Source organism: Thermobia domestica, chromosome 1, assembly GCF_964235325.1.
Source record: "Thermobia domestica chromosome 1, izTheDome1.hap1.1, whole genome shotgun sequence".
NCBI lineage: Eukaryota > Metazoa > Arthropoda > Insecta > Zygentoma > Lepismatidae > Thermobia > Thermobia domestica.
This window is the reverse complement of record NC_137454.1, coordinates 168,964,333-168,978,689: the sequence shown is the minus strand read 5'-3', so window position 1 is coordinate 168,978,689 and position 14,357 is coordinate 168,964,333. Positions and strand designations below refer to the sequence as shown.

The 14,357-nt window shown below is 34.9% G+C and overlaps 1 protein-coding gene across 4 annotated transcripts in view; it reads right to left on the bottom strand.

Annotated features, from left to right (window-relative positions):
- Window positions 1-14,357, bottom strand: part of LOC145690937 (ribonuclease H2 subunit A) — a 43,976-nt gene that overhangs the window by 15,188 nt on the left and 14,431 nt on the right. For all 4 annotated transcript variants that reach the window (XM_081766411.1, XM_081766403.1, XM_081766419.1 and 1 more), the window contains 2 exons: window positions 9,730-9,928; window positions 3,593-3,719 (listed from right to left, as the gene is read on the bottom strand). In XM_081766411.1, the coding sequence (XP_081622537.1) occupies window positions 3,593-3,719; window positions 9,730-9,928 (326 nt within the window). The remainder of the gene's footprint in view (window positions 1-3,592; window positions 3,720-9,729; window positions 9,929-14,357) is intronic.

Sequence of the window (14,357 nt, the reverse complement as noted above, 5' to 3'; positions counted from 1 at the left end):
AAACAGGCATGGCGAGTTCTTCTAGAATATCTGATAACATCTTCTATGGAGAGCGTGCCAAGCACGTGGTATTTGTTTCTTTTCTTTGTCACAATGTCTGAAACAGGCTGACATCATATTATCAGGATTTGTTCTTGTATCTACAGAAATCATACGAATAGGCATGTCCCATGTAGTGGACTTCATGCATCTAATGAAGGTATGATTGTTTTTACAAAAAGTGTTGCTTGCCACTTACAGAAATATAACTGGGGTCTCTGTGGCAACCAATGAGCCTCATCAATCCTTCTGACTAATATATGTGAAATCTGGGTTCGATTTCCAGTTGATGTCATCACACATGACTTCAACACGTTATGGCAGACAAAATTGGTATGTTCAGAACACCTCTCAAAAAGGTCATCGTACCTCAAATCACGCAGATATCAAGCACATATAGACCAGTACACTCAAACTGTCATGAACACACGTACTCACAGTTAGAATGTTGAGGATGACAGAAGTGAATTATCATCAGCCAATGATGAAGAAGTAATTGAAGATCCTCCCCTGAGCAGAAACAACCAAAGACGACAACAAGCAAAAGTGAGGTGATCAAAATATGACAATAAGTTTTCTCAAAATGTTCCTCCATTTCTTGGAAACGACAATGTAAATATTACAAGCAATGAACAAATTGACTTGTTTCACAGTTATTTACAGACGAGCTTGTCAACGACATTGTGTTTCAGACCAATCTGTATGCGAATCAAAATAAGAAGGAACATCTTGGATTGAGTCCAGGTGGAGTCCAGATTCATGGAATAAATCTTGTAATGACTTATATCTGTTATCCAAGAAGACAATAGTATTGGTCTTTAGATGAAAGTTTACGTTCTAAAGTTGCAGCTGACGCAATGTTAGTAAACCGGTTTAACCTCATGTGAAGATATCTTCGTTTCTGATAATTCACAGAATTGAGATGGGGATGACAGACTTTATAAATTACGATATGTGCTAAATAAACTGAAGGAGAGATTCAAATTTGCTGTGGATGATGAAGAGTATCAATGTATTAACAAGTAAATCATGTCATTCAAGGGTAGACTTAACATAAAGCAATATATACCCAAGAAGCCAAAAGTTTGAGGCGTGAATATTTAAATAAGGGCAGGGAGTAGTGGTTACATGTACGATTTTCATGAATATGTTGATTTTCGCACGGCCCTAGAAGAAAGAATAGACACGAAGGGCTCTCAAACCAACCTTGAGAGCTTAAGCACCCACCACCCTCCCACTGTGTTTTAGAAAGAATAAAAGGCTGAAGTGAGAATAAAACTGACTTGGTTCACATGTGGCAGCAAGTACTGAAATTTTCAGAAGAATAATAAGTAACAAATTTCTTCCTTTTTCCACTTTTCTTAGAAAACTGCCAATACAAAACACAAATCACACGAAAGAATTACTTAACCCCCCCCCCCCTTCCGAAAAAATGTAACTTGCTATGAGCCCTGTAACTGATGCTAGCGATACGGTATATGTCCTATCGATGACAACCATGGTAAACGGAGATTCTTACAGCTCCAGTCGTTTACTTAAAGGTAATTAGAATAATTTAGGCTAAAATATCCCGTCACTAGGCAAAAATATCAATTAGAAAAAGACAGTTACGAAGCCATACTTGAAAAATATGTAAGGAATTAAATAATCAATTTGTTGGTGAAAATGATCTGTCAAGGCTAAGTAACCGCATTGTGGTTTGAGAAATTTTCTTATCGGCGAAGAGAGATAGATACATTTTAATCAACATCAATAAGGTCACGCGGTACCTCAGAGAATATATACGCTCCTTGAACATAACTCCGAAAAAGTGTTCAGATGCGATGACGCTGCCCACTGCTTGGCCGACCGCACGCAACCTTAGAAAAACTAAGATGAAACTTCAAATTTTCATTTCGACTTAATATATCAAATTTCGATAGGCTCTTAAGTTCCCTAGATTTAATTTAATCCAAATAAATAAATAAAAAGTTTTAAAAAATATTTTTTATTGCAGGTATAGTTAATACCGGATCATTCTTAAATTTTGGCGCGTACGAAAAAAAAATGATAAAAACTTCTTACACAAGACCCAAGGAAGCCTACCTCTCGTTTGACAGGAAGTACATACAAATCATTCAATGGTGAAGAGTGGCATTTTTATCTAGTCATCACAAGATTTGCCGAATGTCAAGACTGGTTGTTGAATGGGGAAATAGAATGACGCAAAGTTTCTCCACGGTAAATGACACGTGGAATATTGCATGTATTTTTCTAAGGCTTCTCAATCATCAACTGCTTAGATTTAAAATCAGTTTGAGAATCAGGGAGTGAACTTAACTCCCACTCCATTTAAGAAATGTGTCCCACGGTAGCTTTCGTGAATCTCATTTGATTTTGACAGAACATAGGTTATATGTTCTATGAGGCTTTCGTACAGTACTTACTGCTTGGAGTTGAATAGCCATAATCAGGGAATGAATTACTCTAACAAAATATGGGACACAAAATCGTAAAAATCAGTTTTTATGAAAATGAAACTGGTAATGGATTAAACATTATTCTTCCAGAAAAAGAAAATTGCTTTATCCTTTACCAGTTTCACTGTTTCCCATCGTTTTAAAAGATTCAGTATCTACATAATTTATTTTCTTAGAGATTGATTTCTTTAATCGTGTGCATGGAATGAAGCTCTTGTTTACCGAAAAAACATCTTACAATAATTAAACGTGTTAAGATTTCTCTCTTCTTTTTTTCCCCCCTTACTTTTTGATTGTGCAAAATATTGTTAACTCTCTAATACGTTATTTATGCCCTCGTACAGCTTTTATTTTCTAAAATTATAAGTTCCCATTACGTATCGGTGTGCGTCAACACAACGCAAATTCTGCGTTTTAGTTTGCGATTATCGGCATAGTACTAATCATAATTGGATGTTCCATCTTTTGTATTGCGATCTGCAAATTTTGCAAACATTAATACGTAATGAGGTTCCAGGTTTACTACGTATTGAAGATAGCTTTCAGATTTTTTCATGAGCTTTAGCTGAGTCCAGTTAAAACTGCATATAATCCACCCATCAATAAACAAAGAATAATTAATAATGTCTCTTGAAAACAGAATACAAGGGCACTTAAATGCAGTTTTCATAAACGCTCACTCTACAAAGTATGTTGTGAAATATGTAATTACGAACAGTAAAATGCTTGTTGATTGCAAACAGAATAGGTATAGAATTGGTATACACAATAGGATATACTTCTTTAGTAATTTTAGCTGTGAAATTTGGTCACGGGGGGCAGGCCCGAGTCCTAATTAAATAACAAGTTTACGCAAATCTGTGATCTTAATACAATGCAAGAAATGCAACAAGCAATTATAATTAATACCATTAATTACAATGTCGGTTATCACAAACTCAAATATAAATCTTGTGTTGCATGGGAAGCACTCCTGATAAGAACAGTTTAAAGAATGAGCAAAATTAAATATTCTCTAAAAATAATTTTCTATGAAGCAAAAATTTACCCGATTATTTTATTGTCATTACAGAATTTAACTAAGATATATTTACCTGGTATTTTTCAGGCATACCCACAGTATCAACATACACTTCCGACACTCTTACTCCAAGGTCTTGGGCTTTCTTAATAAGGCCGATTGCTGCATCGTGTGATACTTGATTTAAACTATACTTCTGCCTGGAGAATTAAAACACTAAATTTAAACCTCTTTCTAGCATACTTTGGGAGAATATTATCTATTGTCTCTATTACTGTATAGAAGGCTAGAAATTCGATGTTTTATAGAAGCAAATTTACGAGAAGTTATTCTTTACACCATAACTGAATCTGAGGTAAGGAATTTCGATTACTAAGTTTTCAAATTTAAATTTTTGAATGAATACTCATAGTTTTCCTTTTCCTTTTAACTTAAACAACTAATATAAGGCTGTTACAAATTTAAGATATTTCGAGAAACAGCTAAGGCTGTTACAAATTTAAGATATTTCGAGAAACAGCAAATAAAAATTAAAAACTCTCTCTTTATATATGAACCATTCTAATTCGCCGATTGTATAAGTGAACCACTTGGCTCTCTCACTTTACAATAATTTAAATAAAGACAAATGGTCATTAAACCTATTTGCTTCATTCATCTTATTCTCATTTGCCTAAGCACAACGAAATACATGCAACAAATAAGAAAATATCAACTATTTTGTAGTAACATTCATCGACATTAAAAATACCAGAACATGTCTAAGAATGCTTTTATTTACTCACATGTTTCACTGTATTCAGTAAAATCAACAATTTGAAGTTAAAAATTCTGAAAGTTGTTAGTTTAACAATAATAATAATAATAATAACAATAATAATAATAATAATAATAATAATAATAATAATAATAATAATAATAATAATAATAATAAATTTCAACTAATAAAACTGAAATATGTAAATGACATAAGCAATCAAATTAGATGTGAAGAGGTTAAGGGTACCATTTCGTATACTATACGTTCTTAAATACTTGTTGATTACCATGGTTCACTTTTTATATTTTACCCAGGATGGCACACATCAGATAAGTCTCAGGTTCAGCTCTTTTCTCCCTATTACCTTTCGCTATTTGACGGAAAACTCCAAAATTTACTACTTTTTCTTAAATATGTTATTATATTCCAGTGTTTGAACCGTTTTCTGGTAAGTAATTTGTTTTCCATGACTGCTTCAGGTTTCCTTTGTTCCAACTACCTATACGTAATGGATACATATCGATAAGTAATATAAAATACGGAAATAATAACGATGTACAGGACCTCCAGACACACAAAAACTTTTCTTTAAAAAAAAGTCTTCGTCTGGCAATCTAATTCAAGAACTTTGAAATGAAATTAATTCTTTCAGTTTAACTTCCCACGTTTATGCCTGATAGGCTAAGGAAGACTATGATTTAGGCAAGTGAATGATGGTGGAATTAGAAAGTGGAAGAAACGGGAGTATCCCGAGAAAATCAACAGACACGATATTGCCCACCACAAACTTACTTGGCCGGGGAACGAACCAGGGACCCCACGCACCAGAGATAAGCTATATACCACTGAGCCAATGTGCCCCGCTAATTCAAGAATTGTGGTCAAGAGATTTCTTCAGAGATTACTTAGACCCTAAATATCCAAGTCTCACAATCCTCTGCAAGGAATTTTATGAATGAAGCTGATGTATTGGATGTGGCATATATCTATCACTGTTATACCCTACATGTGCTTCAAGTTTGTAAACAAAACCACACCTTCTTTACAACTACTACTACGAGCAATTAGACGACATGTTACCGATAAGGAACACTAGCGCCGCCACCACTCATGAAGAGAGTATAAAAGACGCCGCAAGACCTCCAACGGCATCGGTTTCGGCTTGTCAATTCCCCTCTCTTAATTTCCGAGGGGCTCTGTGGGATCTTAACCACTCTCTTTGTTTGCTTGAAGTACTGGGAGATCACAACCATTTAGCCTGTCAGGAGCTCTGTGAAACCATAACCCCTTTCTCTGCTTATCCTTCCCTTGGCTGCCGGGGCCTAGGGACTATCCATCTACCTAACAAGAATCTACACAAAGAAAATTGCATTGGTCTTCAGACCTCATTTGTAGTAACTTGTGTTATATTTGTATATAACATAATTTTGGAATAAAAAGTGGGGGAATAGTTCAAAAAATCCCGAGTGCTAATTGCTCTATCTACTATCTTAGCAATGTATTTTTACAATATATATGATAGATAGAGCTAAAAACTGTTTTCGTGGTTTTATTACGTCACTATTGATCTCAAAAGTTTACCGTTCAATTTCAATTGAATAAAACTAATCTGTGTACCTTCATTTTTACGCTATAACAACTGTTTTTCAGTAGTTCTACAAACATATCTCACTTTTACTCTTTTTTTCAAAGGAATTTGGTAGTTGGACTGCTATTTCTTTCTTTTAAGTATAAATACATGATAGTAAAAAGTAATGGTAATTGCCATTTTCAAAAGACACCATAAACTTTTTCTTGCCCTCTTACGGTTTGATGCTGGCTACCTACCTGACTAGATTTACAATTTCAGAAACAGACCACGGAAAAGGTTTTAAGAACAGGATAAAATCACGACGTACTGTTCCTTCGAATTTGAAAGAGAGCAATATATAGTTTAAGGAACACGTAATGCCTTTGGAACTCCTGTACGGAAAAATTTACCGAGGCTTCCGATCAGGTAAGACATTTAGCCAGTAGCAAATTATAAGGGACTGATTTGAAGTTTAGAGACTAAATCGTGTCTTTTGAAAAGTTACTGGACAAAATTACCAAGGAAAGACAGTTTATGGAAGGTACACTCTCCGAAATTTCCCATGGTGATTGAGGCTCTACTAGAGATCCACTTAAACTGATTTCCGATAATTAGATTGGATTTCAACCACTGTTAGTACATCAATCTCCTACTACGTTTTTAAGATTTCGTAGGTAAGTTTTCTTGCCTTTTAAGACTAAAATACGAGTTGTTTCAGTCAAGCATATTACGTGTAGTTATGTAACTTGTGAAAATAATATTCGTTAGAGCGTGAACGTGAAAAGAAATATTAAATATTTGATTCAAAACTGAAGAAATTAAACTATTTTTAAAGTTACCTACCAGAATTAAAACAATAAAACAAGTATCTCATATGTAATTAGAAATATTTCCCCATTTTTCTTTTAAAGTTCTCTGTGCAAGTATCATACGATTATTAAACATGAACATTATGGTTTATACTGCTCCTAAGAGATTTCTGGATTCGCCTGTGCTACGTCCCCAATTTTCAAGATAAATTGCTCTGAAAGGAGGCATTTTCATAAAAACTTTACTAAACTTTTATGTTTATCTATGTCTAGAAGTTCCCCTACTTGATAACTATTTTTGTATGCGTCGTTTTGTATCTATCTTGTGTATCTTTTCACACCGAAGAAATAAAATGTGGAGTACACGTTAAAGGTGTAATTCGAATAAGATGTACACTCATGTCCAAAATTATTGTCGCATGTCTATAAATATGTTGTTGTAGGAATATAATTTGATAACGAATTCGCCCGATATTTCTTATAATGTTACTATGTGTATAATCGGCAAAGATATGTATGTGGCTAATTTCCTGTCAAAAGAGCAGTAAATAAGAACAATAAAACGAAAATAAAACTTGTCCATTTAGCAACCTTTTGTTTTACTCATTTTAATTTTCGTATTTATAGTTATTTTCCTATGAAATTTACCACAAATATACATTTCCCGATTATACACACAGTATCAGTATTAAAAGTACCCTGCAAAATAATTATCAAATTATATTCTTACAAGAAGAGTCATAGATATACGACAATCATTTTGGACATAAGTGTACTATTACTGAGAACGAAACACGGTTCTTGCGCACCAACCGCGAATGTTAACCATTTAACTATGTCGCGGTTAACATTCGGGAGTGGGGAGTGGGGAGTTGTACCATTGTGGGTACACAAGATAAGTGGTTAAGTCTGAAACCGCCCCTAGAAAATATAGAAAAGTGCAGTCAAAGAAATGAAACCATATGTAATGGTAGTGAGACAAGTACTGCATCCATAATATTGTGATCCACTAGCTGCCATCCTCGATATACCATGTTGAATCCAATGTAATTTTCTCAATGGAAAGTGACGCATGTGATGTGTCAAACACATAGACTTTTACTTAGGAATTCACTCGTGTAGGTTGTTCCCCAGTATCTTCCCTTGCTTAAAAGCAGTTGTGTATTCTTCCCCCCCCCTTTCTCTCGGACAGTACGCAGCTCCACAGAATGTCTGCATATGCCGTCTGTCATTGTGCTGATACGATACTGTATCTTGTGTGATAAAAAAAAAAAAAATCCATTTTATATCACACCAACTCCTCTATATATGTGAACTCCATTGTATACCATACTATGTATACCTCCTTGACGTAAGTGATCCATCTAAGTCGCCATCTTGGACCCGTTATACTGAACACAACGCGATTTTCTTAAATCGGAAAGCGGGAGTGGGGAGGGACAAACGATGTGTCAAACGCATAGGATTTTCACAAAGGAATATTTGTTTTCAAAACTGTGCACTTGTTTAAAGAATTGTTTACATGTCACACTCAAGAAAAGCCGTGTTAACTTTAAACTATACTTCACAAAATACGAATAAAATATCACACACAGCAACAATGCGACTCTGCAAATCCCGTATATCACGTACGGGAGTTGCATATACCTGCCTCGTCATATAACCCTAAAGACGTCTAAAGGAGTGAGATTGGGAGATGGCCTTAACTTAGACCATGCCTCCCAATTCACTACTCACGAAATATGTACGCACACTGACAGCATGAGAAAGTGAGAAAATTATCAGTTGTATCTAGAAGTGGATGGATGTTACCCTAAACGAGACGAAGATATGTGTTATCTCTTAAATTATTATTCATGAACACGAGGCCAAAGATAAGCGTCTGTCATATACTGCACCATACCGAGACTCTCAGTGCACCGTGATTTTCTCTCCTCGCATATTTGGTATGATGTCGAATCAGTATCGTATGATATAAGATTGACTTTGCCATTCACATAAAGTGTGCTTCATCACCGAAAATAAATGTTAGATCATGTTTTGCTTGTTGCACCTTCCCACTCACAAAACTGAACATACCTATCATGGATTATCCTTGTTTAAGTAATGCGGCATTGCAAGTTAATAAGGATACTATTTCAGTTGAGACAAGATATACAGAATACAACATTAATTGTTACCACATTCAGCTGACAATCACAGACTTTTTACTAGTGCGATGTGAATGTCTTATCTATGTTTCTTATTTTGGGAGTTCAATTCTCGGTTTACAATACACATTATCAACTGTTCAGACTTGTACGAGTTTCAGTACAACGCTATGGGTAACAGCTAAAGTCCGCTGGAATATTCCTTGCACTTCGTATTCCACAGCAGCAGGTGACTTCAATGCATTCAGCAACGCTAAATGCCACGTTGATTCATTGGATATATAAAGAAATCTTTCAGCTTAACGTCCAACGATTATGCCCTTTATACTAAGGGAGATAGATGATTAACGCAAGTGAATGACGGAAAAATTGGTGGAATTAAGAATGTAGAGGAAACCGGAGTACACCGAGAAAACCTACGTGCACGATCTGTCCACCATAAACTTATTTGGTCGGGGATCGAAGTAGGGACCTAAGCGCTCTACTACTAAGCCACCGTGCTCTCCTGCATACATAAAGAACATTGACAGAGTTGTATGGCTTTTCTTAAATGTAACTTTTTTGTTTCTTTCTTTAATTGTTAAGTGAGTAAAGTGATTTGAAAGCGACCTATAGCAATAAATGTCTAAGTAAGAATCGTAAACACTTGACATTTCACATGCCGTCTTTTCGGTTAAGAAAATTAATCGGATTCAACATGGCGGCTGAGATAGGTCATCTGCGTCAGGGGTGTTTTTATAACTAAGTGTAGATACGTTCTCCTGATAGTACAAAGAAAGACAGCACTAAGAAAAAAAAATCACATCCAGTACTATATGATTATCTTTGTTAAATGTCCACTAATGAATTTTTTTGCTTCAGCCAATTGGAATAGTATCAATAACCGACACACTAAAGAAAAAGAAGCCATAGTGCGGTTACCTCTTGAACATACTATTGCAGATGCTATTTGGCGAAATAACATTCACGGCCCAGCCAACATAATCACTGGCGCTACACAGTTTTTCGAATAAGGCTTCACGCTGCTTCTCCGTTAAAGTCTTGGAATCCGCACATCCAAGGGCTTTCAAGTCTTCAGCTTTACTCAATGGACAGTAGCTTATACCATATACCATAGGTCCTTTAACATGGAAATAAACAATTAAGTCATAAATATTTTGTCGTCATCATTTTGCATATACTAACTATAAGGCTTTTAAAAATTACATTGCTGAAACACAATGTTCACCACTGGATACCCTTCTGTGCCAAAGCAATCCAGTCAGGATTCTTATTACACATTTCAAGATTCTCCCTCATTTATTCGCCTCTCCAGAATCAGAATCTGAGGCTTAGTAATCAGAACTATCTACATATACAAGAGACCTGATGGAATGTCTTTGGTGCCTTGGAAACGAGGGAAGGCTTTAATATGGGATTTCACTTGTACCGATACCCTAGCCCCCTCTAATCTTCCTTCATCTTCGACAAAAGCTGCGACGGTTGCAACTCGCAGAGAATATGAAAAGAGACGAAAGTATAGCAACCTGTTGGACAAATACCACTTCGTCACCATAGCCATTGAAACTTGTGGGTCCTGGGGTCAGGAAGGTCTAAACTTCATTAATGAAGTTGGACACCGTATAGCTATTAACACAGGAGACACCCGAGCTTCATCCTACCTTATACAAAGGATAAGTATGGCTGTGCAAAGAGGGAACGTAGCAGCGATGCTAGGAACTCTCCCTCCGGGAAAAGCTTTGGACGAAATTTTCCTTTTGTAATCACTCTCCTCTCACCAAACTCTCGAAAAAAAAATATTATTGTGTATTTAATGACTTTAGATTTCTGGAAACAATGTGTGCAGAATAAAGTACATATACATATATTTGTTCTGTAATACAAGTAACTGAATTCATCAGCAAGTTAAAAATGTTTTTCATGATATCTTCCTTTAAAAATTCTTGTATTTTTTTAGGTTTGTGAGAATCAGTAAAGTATTACAGTCAGTGGAGAATAACCTGTATGTTCAACAGCAAAAGCAGATATCCCGGGTTCTGGCAAATTTCTAGACTGGCAATACAACGGAAGTAAACATTTCACAGCACAATATTTAATGGAAAATTAAAATATCCAACATGGAGTAAAGTTGAATAATAATACTCTTTATTTCAGTGCCATGAACAGCTCTTTGGCAAAAATATAGCACATGGTATCAAAATATTACATTGCAATGGAATAATAATAATAATAATAATAATAATAATAATAAAAAATAAGTAAAGAGTAAAAAGAGGAACACTAACATAAAACACAATGTAAATAAGAGTCAGTTAAGCAGAAATAATTCCTTGTCAACGGTGTAAAAATTATCATGCTCTCGATCTAGCTAAACTAAGGAAAAACTAAGAACAGTAGTCTTAAAATTACATTTTAGAATAATGTTTCTGAACGTCACTGCTTAAAAACTCATCAGTCAGATTCCGTAATAATAATAATATACACTAATACTTACCGCAATATATATCCCACTTCGATATACATTCACTCACTCATCAGTAGATCCCGTAGTTCCAGAAAAGTATGGGGATCTATTTCTGCGTTGCCCCGAAGTCTCCCAGACATTCATTTGAGTTTAAATTAGAGAATTTTGAAGACAGACTAGATTCGACAGTGTATCTAACTATTATACTCAAGCAATATTCAAACGCTTTGAAACCTGTGAACAAAGTAGTTCTCATCTTGACAGATAGAAGTGTTTTCGAATATATTATCACGAAGATGGAGGAATGGCAACATCTGGTCACATGCTTCTCCATGTTCACATTTACCTGTATCAGTGGCCCAAATATTATTATACATATAACACCCGTCACACCATCAAAAAACATCCTCCTGCTTGAACAACACACTGTGGTTGAAATCCTCCATTGGGCTTCATTGATGTACTCGAAGCCTTGCGTCATTGGAATACAGACAAAAATGCGACTAAGACTATACTGCAAGTTTCTAGCCCGCTACAGTCCAATTATCTGTATTACTGCACCAACTGAAGACGTGCAACTTTATGACGCTGCAGCGATAAATGGTCTCTTTTGTGGCACTCGAAATATTTTAAGTTCCCCCACAGAGTGTTCTTTCAGAAAATGGTTGGGATAGACCTGCATTTAAAGACTGCAGCAATTCCTCTCAGGCCTGAAAATTACTTTACTTCACGAAGGGTAAATCAATCACAGTTCTCAAACTGTTTTTCACTCACATACGTATGAGACAATTTAATTGGACAATCTGTTTTGACATACCAAGAAATCGGACAACTTCATTCACTTAGTCACAGGTTACCAGTGAAACCCCACCTATAACTATACCAACGAAATAATATTAGTTCAAACCAAGGTAACCAACTTCTCTAGAACTATAATGTATTCTAGAGAAACAAAGCACCATCAGCTTATGAAATAAAATCTATTTTAGTTCCCACAGTTGTGCGTGTAAGCTAAAGAAGACAATGATGATGAGAATTAATAAAATACTGAAATAAAGAAAGTGGGAAGAAACGGGATTACCCCGAGAAAACTCACGCACAGTTATCCACACAAATTCCACTTGTCGCGAGTAGGGATCGAAACAGGGACCCTACGCGCTAGAAGTAAACGCTCTACTACTGGATCTCCTCCTTATATTATAAAACAAATATATAAAGATCAAATAAGACAATATGAAGGAACTTTTAGATTATCTCCTCATGTATGTGAAGTCTGAAAGAGAGGACAGGCGACAAGGAAGAACTAAGCATAGAAAGTTCTACAAAACTCTTTCTTTTTATGAGACTGACAAGTATTTCATTTATAATTTATGCAAAGAAAGTCATAAAAATCCAAATGTTTCTTTATATCCCTCGTCTCAACTGTGCGTAATATATTGTTGAGTATTCCATAAAATCATGTCACGTCTCACGGAAGTATTTCGGCATTATTGTTCAACTAACTATAACAAAAGCAATACACGTCCCAGCATTGTTAACATCACAGCCGTGTCCTTTTTCCGATGAGAAAAAAAATCTATAGAGTTAGAGAATACACAAACCAATTTTCTTCGCTCTTTTAATAGTTTCAGAATTTAGGAAAAGTTTAGTTTTCACTATGTATCAATCTCTTCCTCATAAAAAAAAAATAAAAATAAAAAATAAAAAAAAACTAGTTCTCTTGTGCTGACGTCGGCATTCACTCTTTCTCATAAATAACAAAGGGTACTTATGTTTATTTACTCATAGTCATATTGATTCATTTGTAATCACTCCTTCATCGGACTCTATTCGAGTCGCGACAGCCAGGTTTTTTCTTGGAAGAATCCAGCATGGTAACTATCATTATTGAGGTTTATTCCTACGTCTCACTCAAAAGATCTTACAATTTGCGGATATAGGAATAAGACTCTTATAACGTCTATCAATTTCATTCTTAAATTAGTAACTCATTTCATACTATAATCTATACCAAATTAATATAACTTTCTACCAATATTAATTATGAGGTACGCATTCTTCTACTAGAAAGACTAAACTTTTTATTAGTACATAACAATATAGAACTCTGTTTCTTCTTCTATCAATATGTAATTAATTACATTCAAATGACCATTCTTATTTATCCACTTTGTATAATAAAAAGAACTATGAAAAGTCTCACACGTGGATAACTATTTTATTGATGTAGTAAGTTTACTGCATACATCCAATTATTATTATTATTATTATTATTATTAAAGTAATAAATTACTCAGTAAATCTGAATCAAAGTATACGTGAAGTAAAAACTTCAGTCTCGTTGTTTGTATAAGTATTAAAAAAAAAGTTTAATACATAGGTTCTTATTTTTTGTACTAGGATAAATGTGGTAAACACTTTTCACGTTTTATTTTTCTTTTTTTTTTTCAACATTTACATCTTTGGAGTTTAGCTTTTTCTTTCTTTATTTATTTTTAGCACCGAGCTTATATGATAAACCATCAATATAAACGCAGAATTCAAACTACATGCATCTCTACCGGAAACTTAGCTTTTTTTTTCGTATAATTATTTAGAAACGACGCAACTCTTTTTTTGTTTTATCCACTTAAACTTTTTGATAAGTGTTATTTCAATATCGTGATACACTTACTATTTACAGTATAACCAAAGGACCGCTGGTTAGTTCATCATCGTAAGTACTCTGGCACTACTGGAAGGTCACTTACCGCAACTAAGAAGCTTCCATGCACCATGATTTTCAGCTAACCTTCCGTCTTCACATTCGATTTTTCCGTTTTGATATCGTTCATCAGTTGTAGGCTCCTTCGGCCCTCTCTCTCTCTTTCCTGCCATCACACCTTTAGCACATCCTCCATAATACAGTTCTGTTTCTAACTCTTTCTCATTTGTTCAGATTCAGCTAATTTTCTCCATTGTTCTTTACACCCACATTTCGAAGACCGTCCTTTTTGGTAACGTCTGTTAAGTTAATGAAATTACATTTTTCCAAGAACATAAGTTTAACTAAAAGATGTAGCTATTGTTGTCCGTACATTTTAGC